Source organism: Xiphophorus couchianus, chromosome 11 (genome assembly GCF_001444195.1).
Source record: "Xiphophorus couchianus chromosome 11, X_couchianus-1.0, whole genome shotgun sequence".
NCBI classification, from domain to species: Eukaryota; Metazoa; Chordata; class Actinopteri; order Cyprinodontiformes; family Poeciliidae; genus Xiphophorus; species Xiphophorus couchianus.
The window spans coordinates 26408740-26435738 of NC_040238.1; the positions used below are offsets into that span (position 1 = coordinate 26408740).

General features: G+C 40.8%; 1 protein-coding gene across 1 annotated transcript in view; it reads left to right on the forward strand.

Moving 5' to 3' along the window:
- The first annotated feature begins 15 nt into the window (after positions 1-15).
- uvrag (UV radiation resistance associated gene) overlaps positions 16-26999 on the forward strand; it is a 114603-nt gene continuing 87619 nt past the window's right edge. The window contains exons 1-6 of the mRNA XM_028031336.1: positions 16-312; positions 5458-5575; positions 7398-7432; positions 8825-8986; positions 11808-11882; positions 11997-12082. Of these exons, the coding sequence (XP_027887137.1) occupies positions 208-312; positions 5458-5575; positions 7398-7432; positions 8825-8986; positions 11808-11882; positions 11997-12082 (581 nt within the window). The 5' untranslated portion in view covers positions 16-207. The remainder of the gene's footprint in view (positions 313-5457; positions 5576-7397; positions 7433-8824; positions 8987-11807; positions 11883-11996; positions 12083-26999) is intronic.

The following is a 26999-nucleotide window of genomic DNA, read 5'->3' on the forward strand; positions in this document are numbered from 1 at the left end:
CTTCCGAAGCAAATGTAGCAGAATAGCCCGTACTTTGTTTACGTCCCGCTGCTGGACTGACAGCTGTCGGAAAGCTTTACGCACATGAACGTTCATAACTGCGTGTCTGTCGTGGTTGCCCGCAACTTGGTGAACTTTTGTTTTGAAATGCTAAGGATGGAGCGTTTTGTTGAATGAGAAGAAGACTCGCTAGATGCCGACAGGAGGATGAACTCCATCACCGGTCGGGCTCTTGCTATCCCCGCCGCCTCTGTCACCAACTCTGGAGCTTCATCCTCTCGAGCCCTGCATGTGGAGCTCACATCCCAGCAGGTAAACGCAAACTCCCCCTGAATATACTCTTCGGCACCAGCGGAAGGTCGGTGGACTGAGCAGAACTTGGACGGAGTCATGTGTTTGTGTTCTGCTGTAGTTTTACAACAGCTGCCAGAGGAAACCAGGCCTGTCAGAGTGACTGGGAGCTAGTGAGCTAGCCACAGCTAGCTTACTTCAGCTAGCTTACAGGAAATAAACTGACCTCCTCTGGGACACCGGTGTCTTTTAATCCTCTCCACCTGCATTTGAAATATTAAAATGGGCCTCTTGCTGCTCCATTTAGGGGCGTCTTTACCGTAAAATACGTAGAACTCATGTCCCAAGCATCTGTGCTTCTGAAAATGTGACAGAACTTGACGTTATGCTTATCTGCATGTGACAGGTCACTCTGCTGAGGGGGGGAAAGTAGCAGGGTATGTCATTGTATTGTTTGCACTGCAATTTTATTACAATTTTTCTCAACTTCAGGCCTTATTTGAACTTTGCTGCTAATTTAAATCGGGAAATTTGTAAAAAAAAAAATTTAATAAAATCATACTCTTCTCATTCATTCATCCATTCATTCATTCTGCCAGAGCCTCTAAAAACAACAGTGCGTCATTGTGTTAATGTAAGCCATTACTTGAAGCGTGCTCAGTACTCCCTGCAGATGACTTCACTTTGGCTCGAAACAAACAGTAAGATTCAAGGGCAAACTGGTTCTGTTTTTTTTTTGTTAAACCACTTCCCTCTATCTGATTACAGTCTAAATTCATCAATCCTAAAGGTGTTTCTTTCACTCAATTTTCCTATAATCAGGCCTCTTAAATATCAATCAACGTATCATGATAATGTGACTGACACGTTTGGACTTTTCAATATCTTTTTGCATGTCAACATTCTTTATGTAGATATGAGTTGGATTCTTTTGATATACATCTACAATGGTCTACAAACACTTTTACCAACACACTGTTTCGATGCATTTTATTTTTTTAGAAATCAGATAAGCTTTAATATGCTTAAATGGGAATCCTCTTTCAAAGAACGTCAGATTCAGAAGAACTTTTATTTACCCCAAAGAGAAAGTAAAGTGTTCATTTATTGTTTATCGTGACAAGCCTAAGTACAACACTTGCCCATTAGTTTTGATCTAAGAGATGGTTTAAAATTATTCCTTCCCTCTCTCTCTGCTCTTTGGTGCTTCTCTGCATCCATGCAGCCTCCTTTTACAAATCCTCTGGGCTTTGAGTTTGTAGTTCTAGTGTGTATTTGATCTCTGGAGATGCTAATCAGCTGCCCCCACTTGTAAAAACAACATTTAATGCATCATAGCAACTGTCAGAAAGTAAAAAAAATTGGAAGTAAAATTTTTTCCAGCTGCACAGCATCCAGAAGCAGGGGGGATAATTCTCCAAACATGCATAAAATATTTACTAGGTCATTTTTTAAAGCCTTATAATGTGATGGATTCAGAATATTACAATGACCCACAACTGTGACAAGATTGTTCCATATGTTGCCTGTATGTGTTGTCATGTGAATATGCAGTCCATGACAGCTGTTGACCTCATGAACACGTTTATACAATAAAAAGCATTATTCTGTTTCTATCAGTTCGTCTAAACTGAATTGACGCACAGCACGGTCGATTTGTTTGGACCGTCCTGCTCAATCAGCAAACCACATTTACTCTAGGCTAGAAACATAAAGAGGTTCACCAGCGTTAACCAAGGGAAGAGCCTCCAACAAGTCAGAAATGTGTAAACAGTGATAAATCAAGAACAAAGGTTAACGGTTTCAGCCTAACGGTGCTAGACTGGAAAAACTTTGAAACTTGCAAGATATTAGTTGGACGTTTTGTGTTCTCTTCTTGGAAGTTTTTGCTTACATTAGTCATTATTTCTCTGGAAAAGATTTTACTTTTTTTAATTTTTTTTTAGAAAGCTACAATATTTCTGGCAGCCTCTTGAAAGAACATTCTAAATACATTTTATGTGGCGACTGTCACAATTTATTTTGCTGTTTGTCTGGTGTAGTGCTGGGAAATGAAACGCTTTTGATGATTATCAGAAAACCAGAAAATCTCCACAACATCGAACGCAATGACAAAACGCAATAAGTAAGACCAAAAATGAGGTCAGCATTATTCAGCCTTTTTCTAAAATGGAGAAGAGATTGCAGCCAGTCGTGTGAACTTTAATTATTTTCTGGTTGTACTCCAACATATTGGCACTCTTAAAGAGCACTGCAAACTGGATCAGCACTTTAATATTTTGCTGGTTAAGAAAGTTTCATTATTCATCCCTAAAATCCAACAATTCTTGAGCTATAGTTGATGCTGTATTACTTATTGCAAGTAGTTAAGTCAGTATTGAAACTATAGTTTTCATTTGAAACCATTTTGGAATGATTATCAAAACTGTTAAATTCAGAAAAGAAATATTGCGATATATTTTATTTTTGTCCATATTTTCCAGCTCTAGCTTGAGATCAATGTCCTACCTAAAACATTCACATCCTCCCGTTGTTGTTGCAGGGAAACGGGGCCAGAGCATGTTGCTACCACCACCGTGTGTAACAACAAGGATAGTGTCAATCCAGTTTAACCCTCGGTTTGTTGCAGTTTGATGTTATCATCTCATGCAAACGTCCATCCAGAACAATCTGTCTGTGATCACGTGCAAATTTTCTACTTTGAATGTTTTTTCTTTTTGAATTATGCTGTGAAACAACCTCAAGAATGTTGACAGCAAAATAAAATGACAGTCATAGATATACAATCACAATAGTCATATATATACTTGTATATACTGTACAGTATAAATATATAACAGTAACGTGCTTTGAACATCACATTTTCCTTCTAGTGAAACCTACCCTTCAAATAATAAAATATTGTCTTAAAGCATAAATGCAAAAGAAATTCTTGAAAATAAAATGCTAAACTTAAAATGCAATAAATGCAGCCACCAGGTGAATATTTCACTGCTTCTCCTTCTCCTCTTTCTGCCATCTTTACTTGGGTTGCCTTTTAACTACAAGTCAACTACAAAATAAAAGAATAATTGCAAAGTGGATCCAAAATATAATTCTTTTGTCATTGTCTGGAGCCAAAAATAAATGTAAAAAAAAAAAAAGCATAAATTATACAGCCCAGATTCTCAGTGATGTTTGTGGTTCCGTTTTTTCTAAAGTTACACAGTAAAAACTTAACAGCAATAATTTGGTTCATTTAGTCTGTCATATAAGAAAAATGTGGTCGTTAATTTTTTTTTTTAAAGTAATGTCTTCACCATGATATTCATACATTTAAAAATATCAGAGTTCTAAACTAAATATTTAATTCACCATCTAAACATTTATCTTATAAAACTAAATATTTAGCTTTCAAACAAAATACATAGTTAGGAATATAAATATTAAGTCTTCAAACTAAATACAAATGAAATATTTATTTTGCTAACTAAATATTTGGAAGTTAAATGTTTGGTTTGGAAAACAAATATTTAGTTTGGAACTAAACTAAAAATAAATGAAATTTGCAAACTAAATATTTATTTTCCAAACTAAATATTTGGCTCAGATGTAAATATATTAATTTAATATTTAGATAGTAGTTTTAAATATTTAGTTTGGGAAATAAGTATTTTGTTTGGGAACTAAATGTTTAGTTTGAAAGTTCAACATTCACCTTGTAAATGAAATATTTAGTTTGGAAGCCTGGCATTTATGAATGTAGGAATAACATGGTGGAGAAATAAACAATGACATTGTTTTTCCCACTATGACAAACTAAATGAAGCAAATTATTACTGTTCATTATTTATTGTCTAACTTTACAAATGGCACCCCGTACATGTGGGAATTTGTGCAAAGTTTTTTCCAGGTGTTTGTAATCTGCATGCATTGTGTTCTCCGGATTGTTTTATATCAGGTCTATGTTTAGAATCATCCTCAATCTGTTTCAGATGCCATGGTGAGCCTTTTAGTCATGCATTTCAGACACTCAGAGCAAAACTAGTTCTCATATAATGTGATTGTTACACTAAATGCATACCAGAGTCACACTTTGAGACAACTTCATTTCGCTCTCAGCTGCCTTCCATGTGTTTCACGTAGTTCTACTTTGAAGAACCCAGTTTCCTGCCGTAGCTCCATCACATCCCTTTTTAAAAAAATTTTAAAAACTTTTCTTGTCTCCGCCTGTGGTTCTCTGCAGTTCATTCGGAAATGTGCAGTGGCATTTTGTTAGGAGGGGATTTCAAAGTCCCCAGTGGAACAATCAGTTATTTTGTTTCTTAGGGTTAGTAATCTTATAGGGAATCTCATGACTTAGATTCTGCCTCTGCTCGGCTACAGGAAGCGGGCTGGACCGACCGGTCAAGGCCAAATGTAATTCCTTGTCTTCATCCTTCCCCACTGACTCACATATGCATTCACCCAAGTAGAGAGACATTAAAATGAACATTTACATATAGCAAAAAGATATGCACTGATGGAACTTTTGCAGCCAATTCCTGTGTCCAAGTTTTTAGAATTTCATTAATGAAGATATAAGAATGCATTTAAAAAGTTTTCTTCTCGCCTCCCTGACGTGAACGTCTGCAAATTATTTAAATTGGACGCAGGACGACGTTATATTGCAATATAACAGGGTTTTACTACTATTTCAGAACAAAGACAAATATGAAGTTGGACGTCCGACACGGTTTTTAGCATCTTGCAAAAGCGATTAGCAGGGCTAGCGTTCCTAAAACAGCAGACGCTGCACTTTCTCTGGGAAATGGAGCCCTTTAACTCAGAGATTTCCTAAAAGGCGGCCAATATATCAAAACATGACTTGTTCCATGAAAGACAGAAATCGAAAAGTCCAAAGGATGAAACAAAGAACTTTGCTGCTTTCTGTTAAACCTTCCACGTAAAGTTTAATTTATTTGTGCTGTCTTGTCGCCTGATAGAAACACAGGCGCATGTCCACGTTAAAGACGATCTTTACAAAAACAACTTCTTGCCTTTCTGTGGAGGTTACAGGAATCTGTTCATGAGCTTGCCTGGAACAAAACTGAAACGGCAAACTACAGCTCTGACGTTGGTTTTCTGCTCCTGATGAATCGCATCCATATTTTTTCCCCCTTCTCTCTTTTCTCCCTGGTCAAACAGAGACGGTTGCGTCATCTCCGGAGCATTGCTGCCAGGAACATAGTCAACAGGAATGGTTCTCCGCTGCTGGACACTTACTTCACCCTCCACCTCTGCGTAGGAGACCGCATTTCTAGAGGTCGGTGGAAAGCTTCTCTATTGTAAAATCAAAACTTTGGGAAACATACTACATCATTGAATCTGAACTTTAACTTAAATTAAAAAAAAAAAAAAGTTAATGTAATAGAAAAATGGAAGCCAAAAAGTTTTTTTTTTTTTTTTTTACGTATACGTACTTTTCTGCATGTTAGACTTGTAAACCTTATCCAGGTACTTAAGTCAGACTCTGAGTCCTATTCTGTGTGGGTGGGTTGTGGGGAAGTCTGTAGAGCTGTGAATATGTTGCCTCAAGTGTGTATTTTTTGTCATTTACAACAAAAACAAGCCATTCAAATGTTGTATTACAAAATTTGCACCTCACATATATATGCAAAAGTTTTTTTTTTGTTTGTTTTATTTTTTGATGGGGAAAAAATTGACAATACTATGATCCCCTGCATATTTGCGGTTCAGTATTTGCACACTTTTCTGTGCAACGTAACTCGAGGTTATTTGCGGTATATGGGCCCATACACTGATTACTTTTTTTGTTTTGTTCGTAGAGCATATCTAAAATATTTGAAAAAAAAAAAGAAAATCAGATTGGGAAGCTGAAATAAGTGGCCACAGTGCTACTTGAAGTGCTATTGGCTGGGGTTTTCAAACCATCCAATTCATGAGCTGCATTTATTTTCATTGGTGCTGATTGGCTTGTAAGAGCTAAAATGTGGAAAACTGTAGATGTTAGCTTTTTTCTTAGATATTTGGGTCTGTGGTAGCGCTAAGACGCTTTTCACTGTTTGCAATAATGCATAAAAACTAGTTGTGGGTGATATGGACTTAAAGTTCATCATGATATTTTGTTGTATCATTGCGATAATGATAAAAATAATAAGTACTATTTATTGCATCTTTTTGTATTAGGGATGGACTATTAAAGTAGGCAGTTTTGAACAGCAAACTCAGCAGAGGAAATATAAAGCAGCCTCAACCTCGTTATCACTTGTATGATTCTAAAATGTTAATTGCATTTTTGCTCTGTTATCAAGTCGCAGCACTACTGAAGATGCTGCCCTTGGCGAAATCCAGTGAGCTGTTCTGAAACAGCACAATCTATTTACAACCTCCCAATGTTCTAGAAACGGGAAATGGTGTCTGAAGCATAATGTGACAATGTTTCTGATGTGTTGTTGCATTAAATCAGGTGGTCACATCGACCGTCTGTCGTTGCCATATCATGCCTTCGATCCGAGAAGCCAGCTCAGATGTAAGTCGGTCATAATAAAGGCAGGTTGACTTTAACACAGAGGCTGGAAAAGTGGCGGTGTTTGGCAAAAGAAGCTATTGATTACCTGAAGCTACTCCACACAAACCTTATATCAAAAATCTTTGAAGAAAATTGTTCAGAGAGGTTTATGCATTCTTTATACCAACACAGGGTAAGATTGAATCCAGCACACATTCCAAAGGCGTTGCTAAGAAAGGAAATGGTGCATTTCCTCGTCTGCACATTGAATCTGTTAATACACAATGTGTGAGATTACTCTGAGATTACTCTGATGTCTTCTTAATGCAAAGAAAAATTAGCGAAATTAAAATCAAGATGGTAAGATTACCAAGTGAAAAACCATGTTATGGTAATTTTGCAGGATTGAAAAGTAGAAATAGACGTATAATAACATGAATAATGATGCTTTTTCTCACACCGTCTGCAATTAAACAAGGTGGCAAAATCTTGTTTTTAAGTAAGCCTTTTTGAAAAATGTTTTTTGGGTTTAGCATTGGGATTCTCCTGTTATAAGTAAACACACATGCGACCTCTATTTAATTTCCATTTATTCATTGGGTATTTCTTTTTCCAGATTTTTACAAGAGTGAAGTCATTCGAGACTCACTGGTGAGTACACTTAAACTTCGTTTATGTCTACTGTTCTCGGTTAAAGTTGTTGTCTTGGACATTTACTTCATTTTGTTTGGCACAGCAAAGAAAGGACATTCTCACCAGCAGAACTGCCTCCTAATAACCGTCACTTACTTACTGTGTCTAAAACTTTGTAAAGATTTACAAACAGCGACGTTCCAGCAGCTTTTCTGAAGAGTGTTATCGCGTTCATGTCTTACTTTTAGCTATTTCGTTACGTCAGTGACGTAGGAGCTCCACAGGGAACTGTGCTTTCTCCCTTCCTTTTCACCCTGTACACCACTGACTTCCAGTACAACTCTGAGTCATGTCACCTACAGAAGTTTTCTGATGACTCAGCGGTTGTCGGGTGTATAGGGGATGGAGAGGAGGGGGAGTACAGGACACTGGTGGACAGCTTTGTGGAGTGGTCTGAGCAGAATCACCTGAGGCTCAACATTAGTAATACCAGAGAGATGGTGATTGACTTCAGAAAGAAGAAGATACCTTCACGGCCACTAAAGATCAAAGGGGAAGTGGTGGAGGAGGTGGAGGATTACAAATACCTGGGAGTTGTAATCGGCAACAGACTGGACTGGGCATCTAACACTGACGCTGTGTGCAAGAAGGGGATGAGCAGACTCTATTTTTTAAGGAACCTGAGATCCTTCAATGTGTGCAGCAAGATGTTGGAGACCTTTTATCACAGTGTTGTTGCCGGTGCCATCTTCTTTGCTGCTGTGTGTTGGGAAAGCAGCATCAGAGCCGGCGACTCTAATAGACTAGACAAAATCATCAGGAAAGCTGGCTCTGTACTGGGACTAAGGCTGGAGTCCATGGAAACTGTGGTGGAGAGGAGGACACTGAAGAAGGTTCTGTCTATTATGGACAATAAACAGCACCCTCTCCACCACATAGTGGACAGACAGCGGAGCACCTTCTCACATATTCTGCTCCAGCTCTGCTGTCGTAGGGACAGATACAGGAAATCCTTCCTGCCACATGCCATCTCACTGTACAATAAAAGCTAAATCATTGTTCTGCACTAATCAGTCCAAATTTGCACAACTGCACTGTGGCACACTTGCTGTACATATATTTACATATACATACTGTATCTGCATTTTTTGAATCTTTGCAAGGTCTGCTCTAAGCTGCTTTTTATATTGACAGCATTTTATATTTTATTTTTATTTTTATTTTGTCTACAATTGCTACTCAGTGGTGGTTGTTGTGTGTTTTGTCTCTATGCTGCTGTAACTGCGAAATAATTTCCCTGCTGGGATGAATAAAGTAATTCTATTCTATTCTATAAAACTCAATAAGCCAGTTTGTTCTGATTCTTGTTGTGTCGACCAGATTTCAGCTGTGTGTTTTTGTGTGTTCCAGAACCCAACCTGGCGGAGCTTGGACTTTGGAATGCTCCCAGACCTCCTGGATACTTCAGTGTCTTGCTTTGTGGTTCGGATTTGGGGTGGGCAGAAGGAACAGTACCAGCTCCTCATTGAATGGAAGGTCAACTTGGATGGCCTGAGATACACAGGACAACAGGTCGGCAACCTTTTTACAACAACATGTGTTCATTAAGGAGATATGAGAACAATAAGCAGCCATTTTCACACATAACATGTTGTTCTCCCTAAGACGCCCTGGTACAACTTAACAACTAAGTGCAGGTGCTTCAATTTAAATTATGAAGATGAATTTTTTTTAAAATTAATTCACCATTAGTGCATACAAAACAAACATTACAGACTAACAAACAGAGGCATTGATCTACAAATTACCAATCAGAAAAGAGAATGAACAAAAAAAAGAATAATTACAAAAGACAAAGTATGTATTTTGTGTTGGTCTTTGTCTTAAATCAGTGCATTTAGGACAAGACAGACAAAATACAGAACATAACCAAGTGGTGTTGCAACAAAAATAAATTTTTTTAGCATGTGAATTAGGATGCTTTTTTCTCTTTCAATCTTCAGTTATTTTCTGCTTATTTTTATTGCTATTATTTTTCTTTGATTACTCTAGGTTCAGACAGATATTTGGGTAGAAGTGAGAAAAAACGTGCTGTAACATAAATAAGTCAATAAATTAAGAAAGCTAAAGAACATAAAGACAATTAAAATAATGACAAGCACAAACTTAGGCATATTTTGCTAACATTGTATATGATCAACACAAAGTCAGAAAACTTTGGTATATGTTTGTTTTCATTCCATCTGAGTAAAAACATTTAAGAACTGTCATTCTTTGCAACTTTATCTACTGGTTTCCTGGGATTCACTGCAAAAACACAAAAACTTACAAAGTATTTTTGTCTAGTTTCTACTGCAAATAGGTTAGTCCACTTGAAATAAGACACAAGTAACTTAAATGTAACTTTTCAGCAAGGTATATAAATTTGCTTAAAGTCAATAATCCTTGACTATATCTAAAAATGTACCAGATCCTTTAGCAGATTTCTTTTTCTTTTATAACAAGACTCCCCCCCCATTTTTAAGTGAAAAAACACCTCAACCTGGTGCAAAACCATATGATCGAAAAACTTGAGTTTTTTTTTTAAATCGGTGTGTTTCCATTTATTGAATTTATTTTTGTAATTACATTTTGTGCAATTATATGGCCAATGGAAATGCAGCTACTCTTCCATAAAGGCCAGATAAGTAGAAGATTTTTCTAATAGTTGATATTTTGATGGTTTTTGCCACCTAACTTGTCCAGCGCTGCTACTTTGGACCTCTTGGCATCTTCTCTGATTAGTGCCAGTCTATTTTTGCGGCCTTGTCTTATTTGTATCATATTATTTCTATTTCTAGATGATGAATTGAAAAGTTCTCAAAGAGCTGTTCAAAATGTGGCCCTTTTTTATTACCTAAACCTCCTTTATTTAGGGGCATCAGAGTAAGAGGCTGAATATAAAAGCTCTTTATACTTTTCAAGGTTTAATTTTTGTAACAAATTTAGATTACACATGTAATTCTTTTTTCTTTCTCTTCAGTTATGCATGATTTCCTGTTGGACTGACCTATAAAATTCCAACACCTTGTGCAAAACAATGTAATTTATTACTTTAGATGTGAAATCCAGTAAGATAATGAGAAATATATGTATAGTTTCACAGCGTACGTAATGGTGAGCCACCTTTTCTTTACCGCAGATGTATAGATTTGAAATATTTACAGGCTAAATGCATAAATCTGTAGAAGTCGTACATCTTTGCACAGATGTGCAGCTTACCGGCTGTTCTGGCTTCAAATAATGTTCCTTTTAAAGCTTTTCTCTCCGCCCCAGAGGACAGAATGTCAGGGATTTCCAAGTCCGTATCTTTTTTTGTTATTACTCCAAAGCAAGGCGGCGCTACGCTGCTTCTGGATCTTCTTAAAATCTTATTTTTCCTTTACATTGAAAAATTGTAACCTTGTCCACCAAAGTTTAACCGTTAACATGTGTAGATCCGAAGACGAACTGTTTTCACTGTCAGTAATTTTGAAAAGTGTTCCTAACCTCCCCGCGGGACAGTGTACGTTTTTAATGCAGAGCCGTCTGCGGATTTGTACCTTCTCTCAGAATATATTGGACGGTCACGATCTCGACTGTTCCTCAGATATCGAGTTTAAATTACGTGCAGATCGTTGCATTATATGTTAATTTACACTGTATGTAAGGCCTTGACATTCTATTAATGTTGTTATTATGTTTTTGTTGGAGGCAGGGTTGTAAATCCTTACAGTAAATCCCACATTCCTTTCAGATTTTCGAGCGCTGTAAACCCGTGCTGCAGTAAATCCCACGTCTCTGCATTCCTTTTTCATTTTATGCTGCCTTAAATCTAATCTTTCCTACATTTGAACAAGATAATGTGAGTGTAGCTCGCTTTTATTCTAAACTTGAGGGAAATTAGTATGATAAATGTTTTAGGAAGTAAAAAATTGTATTCCTGTAAATAACATTTACAATACAGAAAAAAATGTCTTTTTCCCCCCCTTACAGACATTTCAAATCAGTGCTAAAGTCAACAATCATGATGTTTTGGTGCTTGCAGCGTTGTTTGATCTTCTACGTTAAGCACCAAGCATAAAAGTTTAATGTGTAATGTGATGGATTTTGTAAGTCGGCGGGATATTTCAAAAATTCCATTGGAGAAAATCACATTAGTGTCTGTCTTGAGTTTTGCACATTGAATGGGGGGAATTCAGTCTTCAAGTACTTCAGAACAAACCCTATGGTTTTGCCATTCCTTCTCAGTGGGACCGTATTCCAAGTTCATAAACAGATAACTCAGTTTCATGCACATCCAGATGTCTGTTGTACTTTGTTCTCTCCGACTCGGTCCCCATATTCATCCTCTACCCCCTCGCTCTGCCCACAGATTCGATCCAGATACCCAAATGAGATCATATTTGGGCTGAATGATGGCTACTATGCAGCTGACTTTGATCACAAGGTAGAACCTTTGTCTCTCTTTATTTTGTGAAGATTTTGCACAATTATGAAATGGTTGATCCCAATGCCATTTGTTATATTTCGACGTCGGCATTAAACACGTGACTTGTTCCAGGATACGTCGGAGCAGAAGAATTACAGTCTGCTTCAGGTCGACCAGAGTTCAGTCAGGAACTCCTACAGCGTTTTCTCTTTGCTCAGGTAAGAGTCCGCCACGCTGCAGAGATATATCAAATATCGACAGTCCAGGATGTTGCGGTGTTATTTTGCTATGACATGATCACACAAAAAAGTTAAAATTGCTGCACATTCTTGTTGGACTTTTGCTGCAACCTGCTGAATAGACGTGTACAATTGTATCCAGTATGTTGGATGGTGCTGAATTATCCCAGTTGTTTTGAGAAGCAGTGTTTTTCTGTTTTCATTTTTGGTTTACTCCTCTTTTTTTTTATTTTGTTTTTCATTTCTCCGATTTGGATTAGTTGCAGCCCCAAAATGGGCACTTAGTTTTCTGTTGCTGTCATGTAGTAATTACAAAAGTAGCTTGCTCTGACTGGTACATAATTTTATTTTCAAAGTGGAAAATCTCAATAAAAATATTTTGGTTAAAAAAAAAAAAAGCTGCACATGATCTTCCCAAAAAAAGACAGTTAATATTTAAAGTGCAAATAACATTTTCTAGTGCTTTCTTGAAATGGCGCCCTTAATTCAAACAAAGTTATGTCCTGAGGAGATGTGAAATGTGCAAAAGAAGAATCCTACATTGCTCAGTCACGTTAACATGATTTAAAAAAAGGTTTCACCAAAAAAGAGGCAAATGTTAGCATTTAGTGTCACATGCTTTCATCTTGCAGGTTCGGTTTTCAAGAAATCTTGTGAAACAGGAAGTTAAATTTAGAAGGGGGGGCTACGGAGACTGGGCAAAATTCAGCTGAGTTACAGCGACTGGTTGGAAAAGAAGGAAATACAGTAAACCTTAAGATAATTGGTCAGATTTGCTGAATAGTTGCAACGACTGTTGAAAATGGTAAGTCTGAGAAGATTTTCATTAATAGTTGTGATTGCAGCTTCTTGACTGATCAGGGATCTGCAACCTTTACAAACCAAAGAGCCATTTTTGCCCTCAGTCCAGCCAAAGAAAACTTGCTCAGAGCCACAGATCTATCTATTATAGGAAATTTGTTGTCATATTTAAAGAATCTCCACTTTATTTCTGGTTTTACGTTTTGAAACAAAGAAATCATAAAACACTAATAAAAAGAAGATTCTTCTATGGGAAGTGCATTTTTCTGGAAAATGATGTAAATAAAACAAGTATTTAGTTGCCAATGCACTAATGAGGAAAAAATAAATACTACTTGCATTTGTGTCATTCTGTTTTGGAAATTTATTCCATGCAAAAAACAAACAAAAAAAACCCTCTAAAAAATCTGTGTCTAAAATATTTAATAAAATAAAAATATTTAAATTTGTTATATCTAAATTATTTTAAAAGCATCGTTGCTTCTGCAACTTTTTAAAATTATTAAAAGACATTTTGGAATGGTCAAAGAACCACTGCCAACCACTGGTTTAGATGATCAGGTACACTTTTAATTTAAATAAAAGAGATTATCCAATTTCCGCACTGTTCTACTTTAAACAAAGAACATGTTAAAGGCATCCCCTTCTTTTGGGTAAAGCTGGATCCGTTGTCTGTTTGCTCTTCTCATTTGAAGCCACTAACTTTCTTCCTGTAGCTCTACTTTTTGTATGTTAGAATTGTTTCGCCCACCAGATGGCGCCATATGGACAGCTAACAATAGTAAGCCCTGATAAATGAAACGGTCTCCTATTTTAACCTGATATGCGTTGACAGAGCCTGCAATTTATATCAGGTTTACTGGGCAAAAAAATATCAGATTTTAACCACCTGATCTGTATTCTGGCACCAAAAACAGGGTGGAGGTATTTAGAAAATGTTACCTTAAAGCCACCGCTTTACACTGCAGAGAAAAGTTACTGCTTACGAGAAGGGGGAACCCTAGTTCTATCGTTAAGGACATGAGCCAAAAGGAAATCCTAGGATTTGTTGACAAACACAGGTTTGTTGCTCCACAGCTATATTTAAATGCGGTAACATGTAAATGCTACCTTCTTAATTCCAAAGGGCTTTTCCCCCTTCAAGGGAAACCCTCCGTTAGCCTGAGTCCGATCTTATAACAGCATAATCACATCCAGTTTGCCCATGGAAACGTATATCTGGATGGTTTTATTTAGACACTCGTAAAATAGGATCAGGATCCTGTCATTAGGAGAGCTGTGACATTTCCACTAACATTTTCCCTCTTTAGGGGGGGGGTCGGATATGCATCACAGAGCTTTATAGTATCGAGGAAAAAGGGAATTGTGCCAAAGCCTGGTGAACCTTTGCAGCGCTCCTTTATTACTGAAGTGGTCACGGTTTATGTTTATATCAGCCGAGACCGTTGCCTCCCGAGGAGCTCGCAGAAGGAAAAAAAAAATCCCAGTTTGAGTCATAACTTCTCTGACCTGTGCTCTTACGTTTTCTATTATTACAGCCTTCATCCACATCCTCTTCTTTGTATCCATGCCCTGTGGGACTCTACAGAGTTTAACACGCTCACACAGAACTCCCTTCTTCCACCACACCGCTCTGCCTGCTGCTCCTCACACTCCCCTCCACTAACCCCCCCCCATCACTGGCTTCTCTTGGCTTAATATACTCTCATACACATGGGCTTTGATTATATACAGTAGAATGATTAATTACATGTTGTACACTCCAACAGGGACTCACCTCTGACCCCCGTCGCTCGAGATGCAAAACCATAGGTTTTTAGTTTCTGACCCTCATTTTTCAAACTGCATTAACCTTCTGTATGCTGATGTACTGCTTGTGGATACATGCAGAGTTTTGTGAAAGTATTCAGACCCTTGGAAATTTTTTTTCACACATTTTTCATTCTGCAACTACAAACTTTAAAGGGGCAGTCTTATGTAAAAGTAACTTTTTTGAGCTTTACATCATGTTATTATGCTATTCCCTCATCAAAAACATACCTGAAGTGTGGCCTTAATTCTCTCATGCATGTTTGAGAAATCCTTGAATCTCCCATGGCAACCTTTCAGCTGTACAACATGCTTGGTGGCGGCACATTCGAGGGCTCTGGAATTTCCAAGCTTTCAAGCAACTCCCCCATTCAGCTCCTTCAGACTAGCCAGCAGAAGTTGGCAAACAACTGGTGGAACTGCTGAGCTCATTATGCAAGCTACTTCTCAGTGAAATGCTGGTAAAAGCGTTGTTAAAGGGTGAATAGATGTTAAATGTAGATAATGTTGTGATGACTTCCTGAAGGTGGAAGTTTGGAAAGTGCAGGTTTTTTTTTTTTTTTTTTTTAGAGACTCAGGCTCAATTTCAAGGTGTTATATTACGAAACATACTAAAAGATTCTTAGTTGAATTTAGGTCTAGGCTTTGACTGGTCCACTCTAGGAAAAATATATGTTTGTTTTAATTTGGGGTGCAACAGCAAGTCATCCGATTAATAAATTGGCCTCTATTTTCATAGTGTATGGTGATCGGTTATTGGACGATACTTACATGGGAAACCGATGTTATTTGCCTCCACAAACGTCTGAAATACGGTCAACAATAGTTCCCACTTTTGCCAACTTAGCAACACTATATTAGGCAAATTAAACAGTATTGAACAAAATCGTAATCTGTAGATTAGGCTCTTATTGGTGATCGGTCAGAAAACTGCAATCAGTGCAATCGTTAAAATCCATCCATCCATCCATCCATCTTCTTCCGCTTATCCGAGGTCGGGTCGCGGGGGTAGCAGCTTCAGAAGGGAGGCCCAGACTTCCCTCTCCCCAGCCACTTCTTCCAGCTCCTCCGGGGGAATCCCGAGGCGTTCCCAGGCCAGCCGAGAGACATAGTCCCTCCAGCGTGTCCTGGGTCTTCCCCGGGGCCTCCTCCCGGTGGGACGTGCCCGGAACACCTCACCAGGGAGGCGTCCAGGAGGCATCCTGACCAGATGCCCAAGCCACCTCAACTGGCTCCTCTCGATGTGAAGGAGCAGCGGCTCTACTCTGAGTCCCTCCCGGATGACTGAGCTTCTCACCCTATCTCTAAGGGAGAGCCCAGCCACCCTACGGAGAAAACCCATTTCGGCCGCTTGTATCCGCGATCTCGTTCTTTCGGTCATGACCCAAAGCTCATGACCATAGATGAGGGTGGGAACGTAGATCGACCGGTAAATCGAGAGCTTCGCTTTTTGGCTCAGCTCTCTCTTCACCACGACGGACCGGTACAGCGCCCGCTTGACAGCAGACGCTGCGCCAATCCGCCTGTCGATCTCCCGCTCCCTTCTTCCCCCATTCGTGAACAAGATCCCGAGATACTTAAACTCCTCCACTTGGGGCAGGACACCCCCCCTGACCCGGAGAAGGCACTCTACCCTTTTCCGGCTCAAGACCATAGCCTCGGATTTGGAGGCACTGATCCCCATCCCGGCCGCTTCACACTCGGCTGCGAACCGATCCAGCGAGAGCTGCAGATCACGATCTGATGAAGCCAAAAGGACCACATCGTCTGCGAAAAGCAGAGATGAGATCCTGAGGCCACCAAATCGGATCCCCTCAACACCTTGGCTGCGCCTAGAAATTCTGTCCATGAAAGTGATGAACAGAATCGGTGACAAAGGGCAGCCCTGGCGGAGTCCAACTCTCACCGGAAACGAGCCCGACTTACTGCCGGCAATGCGGACCAGACTCTGACACCGGTCATACAGGGACCTGACAGCCCGTATCAAAGGGCCCGGTACCCCATACTCCCGGAGAACCCCCCACAGGGCTCCCCGAGGGACACGGTCGAACGCCTTCTCCAAGTCCACAAAACACATGTAGACTGGTTGGGCGAACTCCCATGCACCCTCCAGGACCCTGCCGAGGGTGTAGAGCTGGTCCAGTGTTCCACGACCAGGACGAAAACCACACTGCTCTTCCTGAATCCGAGGTTCGACTATCCGACGGACCCTCCTCTCCAGGACCCCTGAATAGACCTTGCCAGGGAGGCTTAAGAGTGTGACCCCTCTATAATTGGAGCACACCCTCCGGTCCCCCTTTTTGAACAGGGGGACCACCACCCCAGTCTGCCAATCCAGGGGAACTGCCCCCGATGTCCATGCGATATTGCAGAGTCGCGTCAACCAACACAACCCTACAACATCCAGAGCCTTAAGGAACTCCGGGCGGATCTCATCCACCCCCGGGGCCTTGCCACCGAGGAGCTTTTTAACCACCTCGGCGACCTCGCCCCCAGAGATTGGAGAGCCCAACCCAGAGTCCCCAGGCTCCGCTTCCTCAGTGGAAGGCATGTTGGTGGGATTGAGGAGGTCTTCGAAGTACTCTGCCCACCGGCCCACAACGTCCCGAGTAGAGGTCAGCAGCACACCATCCCCACTATAAACAGTGTTGGTGCTGCACCGCTTCCCCCCCCTGAGACGCCGGATGGTGGACCAGAATCGCCTCGAAGCCGTGCGGAAGTCTTTCTCCATGGCCTCTCCAAACTCCTCCCACACCGGAGTTTTTGCCTCAGCAACCGCCCGAGCCGCATGCCGCTTCGCCCGCCGGTACCCATCAGCTGCTTCCGGAGTCCCACAGGCCAAAAAGGCTCGATAGGACTCCTTCTTCAGCCTGACGGCATCCCTCACCGAAGGTGTCCACCAACGGGTTCGAGGGTTGCCGCCGCGACAGGCACCGACAACCTTGCGGCCACAGCTCCGATCGGCCGCCTCGACAATGGAGGCACGGAACACGGTCCACTCAGACTCCATGTCCCCCACCTCCCCCGGGACGTGTTCGAAGTTTTGCCGGAGATGGGAGTTAAAGCTCCGTCTCACAGGGGATTCCGCCAGACGTTCCCAGCAGACCCTCACAACACGTTTGGGCCTGCCAGGTCTGACCGGCTTTCGCCCCCGCCACCGGAGCCAACTCACCACCAGGTAGTGGTCAGTGGACAGCTCCGCACCTCTCTTCACCCGAGTGTCCAAGACATACGGCCGCAGATCCGATGAAACGATGACAAAGTCGATCATCGAACTGCGGCCTATGGTGTCCTGGTGCCAAGTGCACATATGGACACCCTTATGCTTGAACATGGTGTTCGTTATGGACAATCCATGGCGAGCACAGAAGTCCAGCAACAGAACACCGCTCGAGTTCAGGTCGGGTGGGCCGTTCCTCCCAACCACGCCCCTCCAGGTCTCACTGTCGTTGCCCACGTGAGCGTTGAAGTCCCCCAGCAGAACAAGGGAGTCCCCAGGAGGAGCACTCTCCAGTACCCCCTCTAAGGACTCCAAAAAGGGTGGGTAATCTGAACTGTCGTTCGGCCCGTAAGCACAAACAACAGTCAGAACCCGTCCCCCCACCCGTAGGCGGAGGGATGCTACCCTCTCGTTCACCGGGATAAACCCCAACGTACAGGCGCCGAGATGGGGAGCAACAAGTATGCCCACTCCTGCCCGACGTCTCTCTCCCTGGGCAACTCCAGAGTGGAAGTATGTCCAGCCCCTCTCAAGGAGACTGGTTCCAGAACCAGAGCCATGCGTCGAGGTGAGACCGACTATTTCTAGCCGGAACCTCTCGACCTCACGCACTAGCTCCGGCTCCTTCCCCACCAGAGAGGTGACATTCCACGTCCCAAGAGCCAGTTTCTGCAACCGAGGATCGGACCGCCAGGGTCCCCTCCCTTGGCCGCCACCCATCACACAGTGCACCCGACCCCTTTGGCCCCTCCCACGGGTGGTGGGCCCATGGGAGGGGGGGCCCATGTTTCCTCTTCGGGCTGAGCCCGGCCGGGCTCCATGGGTAAAAGCCCGGCCACCAGACGCTCGCCATCGTGCCCCCCCTCCAGGCCTGGCTCCAGAGTGGGGCCCCGGTGACCCGCGTCCGGGCGAGGGAACACCAAGTCCAAGGTTTTCCTTCATCATTGGGGTCTTCGGGCTGCACTTTGTCTGGTCCCTCACCTAGGACCTGTCTGCCTTGGGTGACCCTACCAGGGGCATGAAGCCCCAGACAGCATAGCTCCTAGGATCATTGGGGCACTCAAACCCCTCCACCACGATAAGGTGGCAGCCCATGGAGGAGCAATCGTTAAAATGCACTCCGAATTTTTCAGATTTTTATGAGGAAAGAAAATTAAACTACGACTCGTTTTCTCTACCACAATTGTTCTGTCACATTAAGTAGATTGAAGTTTTGTGGTCGTGAAGTGATAAAACGTGAATTATGCTCCACATTACTTTCCACTTGATGTGTGACGTGGGTGGGATTCAACTATTCCTTGAAGAGGGACGAAGAATTATGTGAACATCTGACAATATATATATCTTTTTCCCTCATCCACACTGCCTGTATCTTTCTCAAACCCTTTGAGAACAGTGACGTTTTTCCGCTTTGAGACATCTTCATTGTTGGATTTGGCTCCGTGTCCAAGAGCAAATACATCATTCTCAGAACTGACCGTTAACAGAAAACATTATAAGCCCACTTCAGCAAAAAAGAAAAATGTCAGTCATTTGTCAGCAGACTCGGCCCGCTTTTCAGCGTGGACCCACTTGTTGACATCCTTCGCTCGCGTGAATAAACGCGGCGATGTGGGCTCGCGAGCACAACTTGTCTCAGATGGCGAGATGAAGAGAAGAGCGTCCGTATCATCAATCAGCTGGCTTTTTGTCTCCCTCACACAGGCTGAGGTGAAGGGCAGACTGCATCCTACACATAGACGGACCTTTGTGTGGGTAGAGTGGAAAAAACCAAAGCAGACGGTGACGAAGATGATCCAGCTGCTCAACAAAGCACTTTTTCCTCCCCCTCCTTTTAGCATTGCTTGATGTTTAACAGTAAGAGAGGGAGGGCTGGTGAAAGATATTATTGGCCCACATCATCCAGCTGCATATTTGACTGGTTGAATATTAACAAGGCGGCTTGACAGTCGGGAACTGTTTCAGCTTAAAACATCTCAAAGTCGTCCTCTCCGGCATGCCTGCATTAATGGCAGACTAAAGTGCCTTTCGAGTGGAAATCCTTGAGTGATACTCACAGCTCTTTGAAGGTTAAGTGTTATGTACTCACTCAGAGACACTGAGTACTCTTTCGAATGACAACAAAACCCGTGTGCATGCTCTGTATTAAAACACAGGCTCCAGGGACACATGGGAAACATCATTCTTGAGGTACAACTTATACGGTTCAGTGCAGTGCCTCAAACTCCCGGACCCGTACAGGGGGGAGACTTTCTTTTCTTCTCCTGTGATTAAATCCATATGCAGTCTGTGCTGTCCTACTCACTATTCACCGTCTGAAGTATCCATTTATGTACAGTATGTGTCCACAGAAGCAGTGTGCAGTAATGACGAAGCACTATGGGAGGTCCTGTGCCTCCCGAGACTGTTGAAGGGATAATGTTTTCCTTCACACAGGACCGCTCGCCTGCTTGGCTGGATGATCGGAGTTGTGGGATGCTGTTAAGATTCTCCTTTAATAGGGCAGCTGGGTCTGAGTCTGCGGATGACCTTAAGGTCTCAGCAGGCACCAAGCTGACTGGATGAGCTTAAAACTGTTGCAGAAATTTGGAGACTGCTGTTTTCATTTCACGCTGCTGGAGAAGACTTCCGTAGTAAATGTCCGAGATTGCACATTTAGTCACGTGTCTGCATTTTACTCTTAAAACCACTTGAATGCAAAACGTCTTTGACAGTTACATTTTTTCTTCAATATTTGTTCTTTTCACATGCAGCTAGTGACATAATTACTGGTTTGCAAAAAACAAATCAAGTCCTGCGAATTGGTAGATCTGTCTAAGCTATTATTGTGTAGATGATGGCCTTCCCTTACCAAGTCTGCCACGTACAGGCTTTAGAGACCTTGTAGTGTATTCAGTTGGTTTTCAAGTACCTAGCTGGGATGGTAGTTGTGTCTATAGCTGATTGCAAATCTGCAGCTTTATAGATAAAAAGTGTTCCTCAAGGGTGAGTGTTGGGAACAATTTTTTTCCCTTCTTTTTTCCAGTTGGTTTGGCTGCAACAATCAATTTTATACAGGTGATAGGCGTTTCCCTGGAAGAACAAACACAGATGATTAAAAAAAAAAAAAACACTTGATGCATCATAAAGTTTAGTAAAAATATGAGACATAATCACAGGGTGAAAAACCATGAAAATGACAAATGTTGGGTAACAAGTATAGCCGTTTTAATATTTTTAAGACGTCCAGATTAGGTGTCTTTAAATGATGTTTGATTAATGTAACGTTCAAGATCCAGTTGAAATCGAACTGAAGAGCCGTGTTTACTATCTGTAATACTTGAGGTGCAACATAGCTCGGTTCTTTTTTTGAGCAACTTATGGGAACTGCATCAAGGCAGCAAGTGTTTAGTTTCATATTTTTTCTTTGCTATTTTTAGATATTTGAAACAATTTATACAGTGTTATACATTTTTGCTGTTCATCTTGACCATAAGTCAGTGGTAGAGGAGGGCATTTATCCTGGCAAATTTCTTATCAAGATCAGAATTTTGATTGATCATTTTCACAATAAATTCCAATTAATAATGTATAACTCCCACCCAAACTGTCCATGTTGTCAGAATTATTATTACTCCACTCTTTGAGTATCAATAAATTTCAATGCATATGAAAATATGATTAAATGCAGTTACTGTGTTCAGTTTAGTGTTTCAAATCACACTTATTTTTGTGGCTGTTGTCCTGAAGAAGTGTATTATCAATAGGAATGATTTTCATGATTAGTATTAGTGTTTGGGGGGCTATGATTGCTCTGTGATGCAGTCACAACCATACAGTTGCCTAAAAAAAAAACTCTTACAGCAACTTTTATTGTTATCACAATAATACCGCAAAATATCGTGATCAAACTTTAAGTGCATGACATAGATTCCTACTCACTGGCAGAAGAGAATTTGCATCCGAGTCTTTCTGGTTTAATAAACTTAAGTAAAAAAAACTAACAGTAACTTTGATCAACTATTTGGTATGTTGTAAATGTAGAAGGTTTCCATACACTAATCATCAAGGCATTTCTATAACTATCTTGAATTGCTTCACTGTATGAACTCTTTCTGACCCTTTTGAGACTTGACTTGGTTTCTTCTGAATCTCTTCTTCTGAAGCTTGCTTCTTTGTTGTTCTGTAAACATGGCTTTTAGCAAGTTAGCAGAGCCCAAGCCGTCAGCCTGGAGGAACACCCATAGGCCTGTCAAAGAAACGTCTCGCCCGCCATTTTATCTTCCATTCCATGTAGATGGAAACAATGGTGAGGTGATGTGAATAACAAGTGGTTAAATGTGTTGACATTCTTCTGTGATGAGATTTAAGATGGAATTTAGAAGTGTTGTTGGATTTGATTAGGTGTTGTTTTGTTCCCGGTTGAGATGTTAAGGTGGGCGTTACCCCTGCTTTGTTGTTTTGAATTGGTTAATTGGTGGCCCTGTTCACGCAGGACTGTTTGGACGGTGGTGGTCTGAAATGACTTCATGGGAGTCAACAGTGTGTGGGGTTTTCTACGTTTTTTTTTAGAGGATGCTTTGAGAAGCATGCAGGGCAGGCATTAGGAAAAATTAGGATAAGAGCAGCATTCTTCATGTCAAATAATATCCTTGTGTATTGAAAAAGCTATGTTATGTACATTTTTATGGATTTTATGCTACATAAAGCCCTGTCACATGTCTAAGTAGGTGCTTTACTTGTTATATGTTCCTGGTTTGAATAGTGCAAGTACTGTAGCTGTGTTTCCATTGACCATATAACTGCACAATTTGACATTTTGAAAATAAATTTGTTTAATGGGAACACACCAATTTTGAAAAAAAAAAATTTTTTTTGGATAGGTTTTGAGATTTTTTTTGGTTTACTTTACAAACAATGAGATGGAAACACTTTTTCACATTACAAGTCACATGATCAACAACTGGACGTTACTTCTGGCAGAAACCACAAAGAAGACGACACCAAATGGTGGTATTTTTTATTTTTTAATGTCTTATTATGTGAGCAAGCTTGTTCACGTGTGATTTTAATCGTTTCTTATTTAATGTAAACACTGAAATCCAAAATGTTTTTTTCGACATTAGCGGAACATCGACAAAGTTTGGCGCACATTTGGAATGGAAAAGCAGCTTGTGTCATTTTATTTTATTTTTTTTAAAGAATCAACTGACCATCCTGGAATCCAATTTCAATACTCCAGATAAATCAGAAATTAGGTCATGCTGCCAGTGTCAATTTGAGTTTAAACATATGTCATCCCAAGATCTGAATATTCATCAGCGCAGAGTAGGGTGGTCACAATACTGAGAAGAATACTCTATAATTTGATACCATGGCAAAATTTTTTAAGCCACAATTTTTTTTCTACTTTAGAGCCAAAAACGTACTCCTTCACTCATCACAGAACTTGCAGAACTATCTAGTATAAAGATGCAGGAGAGCAGGTGTCATGATAGCGGTGCTGCATGTGACTGGTGAGATTTGACCCCCAATTTATTTTTGACCAGACATTAAAAATGGAGAATGGTATGATGGAAAATGTCTGTGGTTTTGAAATTGTGACTTTTTCATATTACTGTATATCTGGACTCCGGTAACTGCCTCATGCCTTTTACTTGGCTGGTGTTTGTTTGAACCTCCCTGTTAAACGGCAGAGCGGTTTGATCCTCAAATGGACCAGGGGTCATTATCACTATGAAATATTGCAAGACGGTATTAAAAGATTTTCTCTTTCTCTCTGTCTTTTTAATCTCCAGATTTTTTTTTTCTCACAACATTTTCTCTTGCTAATCTTTTCAAACCAGAGGACACATTTATATTTTCAACCTCCTTCCCGGCCCTGATTTTCCAAACCACAGGTGCTGGACCATAACCTGGAAACCCTCACAAATATGTTAAACGAAAGATCTTGATTGAAGAGGTCTTTTCTTTTCTTATTGATAATTGTTAGTACTGTTTGTTATTAAAATGCTTATTTTACAATATCTTTAAAGCCAGATTAACAATTTTAATGTTGCTTTTTATCAATCAAAATTAGGACATTTTAAAGGTAGAATTTCATAGTTGCAGAAACTCGTTCCTTGATGAAAGGGTTAAATAAAGTTGTTTGATATGTAGCAGGAATCAAAGGTTAAAACTTAGCCACAACGTGTTGATAATCTGTGGCACAGCTGCTTTGTGCCTCCCTGCAAAGGAAAAGTTGTGAAGGCTCATAAATTAGCACAGTGTGCACAGCACTGCTACTGCAAAGCACCCCTACTGGGTGCTCAGTTCCCTGTGCCGGTCTTCATGCTGTGTAGCAATGGGCCAGCGTTGGGCCAAGGCCTGGAAGGGGATCAGGGGGCGGACATGCGTGAAAAGCAGAGGAGAGATAACTACCTTAACCTGAAGGAATGGGCCATATCTGATTTTCTTTTCACAATCACCCAAACAAACGAAGCTGTCAAAGCAGATCCACTTTGATATGCCGGGGATCTTTCTCTGTTTGCTATCACTGTCACTTCAAGCAGATTAAAACCGTGGGTTGAAAATCTACAGTGATTTTTGTGTTTGTTTTTCTTGAAGAACAACTTCTGCCTGGGTGGAATTGTCATTCAAGTAATCTTTTTGCTAGGTTGGTTGCCAGTGCGGGGCAATAATATCCAGAAATTACTATGTGAATTTCATAACAACAAAGCCCCCCAGGATTAGTAAAATGACCCAGCTACATTGTGGGCTCGTTAAAAAAAGAACCTCTTAAACTAAATCCACTCAAGGGGAAAATTCTTGTGCGCTGAAAGTAAGGACATGCCTAGAGAGAGGCCTCTCGTCCCCCTGATGGCCAGACCACAAGTCTTGCCTGTAATCCAGTTTCCAGTGTGAAGGTTTTGTCTTTAATATCCTCTTCAAAACAGATATTAAAAATTTATGGTTAAAACTGACACAACTCATTTTCTTATTCTTTGACACTGAAATCTGACTTTAGTTTTCCTGCTTTAGGGCAAACATATGACCAATATTGCTTCTGTTTGCTAAATGCCACAGAATAAATTTGATTTTTTAAAAATTATTTTAACCTTAAAATTTTGAAGTTTGTAGAAAATTCCCTGGCATTTGTTAGAATTGCCCTTTGAACTGTATGGCTTCGGTCAAATGTTTTGGGTTTCCTCCCAAAAGCCTCTTGCAGCACTTTGCTGGAATTCTGGCCCAGACCCTCTGAAAGAACTCGTGTAACTGAGTCAGGTTTTGTAGGCCAGCTCGATCACACACGCCTTTTCAACGCTAACCAGAAATATTTTCAATACTTGAGACTCCTACCAGGGCTTTGTGATGGCCCTTTCAAAACATTGACTTTGTTATTCTCAGCCTCTTTGAAAATTATATTTTGGTACGCTTGGGGTCATTGCCCATTTCGAAGCTTTAATTTCCTGGTTGATTCCTTGAGTTGTTCCTTCAGTTTTCTGCATATTTTTCCATTGTGATGCCATGTGTTTTATGAAATGCACCAGTTCTTTCCTCAGCAAAATGACCAATAACATCTGTCACCCACAGACAAGTTATTTCAAAGCTGTGATGTTTTCAGACTTGAAAGCTTCAACCTTTCTTCTGCAAAATGTAGCAATCTAGTAGAAATAGATTACTACATTGGTCGGTATTACCAAATGCTGTAATGTCAGTTTTGTTAGACCCCAGGGCATGCCTCCAAAATATAGACCATGTCACTGAGTCTATTTGCAAAGTGTGACATGGCTTTTTATGTTCCATTTTGCATTATGAATTCTTACTCACAGAGCCACCCTTTAGTCTATATCAGTACAAGACTCATTTCACTTTGCGTAATGACTCTCCCTTACCAGTTTTTGGCATCATCTTCTCAAAATCTTTTGTTGTGGTGTAATATTTTGCATCAAACAGTTGTGGAGATCCATGGTTCTCCTTCTGATATGTTGGCTTATTTATTAATATTGTTCCATGATATCATTTAGGGAAAGAGGGAATTGTTTATCTAAATTTGCTTAAAAACGGGTCAACATTTGTGGTTTTGATCTGACAAAATCTGAGGAAGTTCAAGTGATCAGAATTCCTTTACAAGACACTGTAACTATCATCTGTAGACTAAGGGTGCATTCACACCTGCCATGCTTAGTCCGCTTTAATCAAACTCTAGTCTGTTTGTCTCGACAGTCTGGCTCGTTTGGGGAGGTGAGAATTTGCAATCACACTCTGATTCAGATTAAAAAAGCTAACTCTTGTAAGAGATGTTAAGAATTTTTGCTAAGAAAATAAACCCTAATTCAGCACATCTGTTATTCTGTCCTGAGGTTCTGCTTTATGCACAGTAACAGCACCTGCTGAACTGCAATAAAATGTGTCCAGCCATAATTGGTATACCTCTGGTTTCTGTTTGTCATGTGATCTGTACACCATATCTGAAGTGTTAGCACTTCTACTTGGAATCTTTACATATAGACAGTTTTGCGGAGAAAACCTTCTTTGGTTTGTGTTACTGGTATTTCCAGCCACAAGAAAATGGAAGTGTGCAGTAGTAAAAACAAAAGAACTGCCACCATCTCTGTGCAGCACCATATGGATAGCGCTGACACATCTACTTGGAATGAGATCATCTAACTTCAGCCTGACACTTTTATTGATGGTTGTCAGTTTCCCTTTCTCAGTTTCTGCTCTTCAGCTCATTCCCACCATGGGAGAATTTTGCCTCTTGATGAGTTTGATCCCACGGGTTTTGATGAGCGGGCTTCGTCTGTTCTTTGATGGCCTTTGGATTTGAAGCGAGCATTCTGAAACGTTAGCTCCTTGTGATTGATGGTTATAATAATGTGTTTGCCTGTCATTTGTGTACTGATGTTGCAGTTTCCTATTCCAGTGATGACAGCGACATGGAATTTGGAAATCGTTGTGGCTTTAGTTAATTAGGGGGTTTGTCTTTGCTTTACCGGGACTGATGGGTTTAGGCCTGCTGGACAATGTTTAGGCTGAAGGAAGGCCAGATTTGTCGTGATTGAACGTCATGGGCATCTGTGCTACAAGTTGAACTGGTCGATCTGG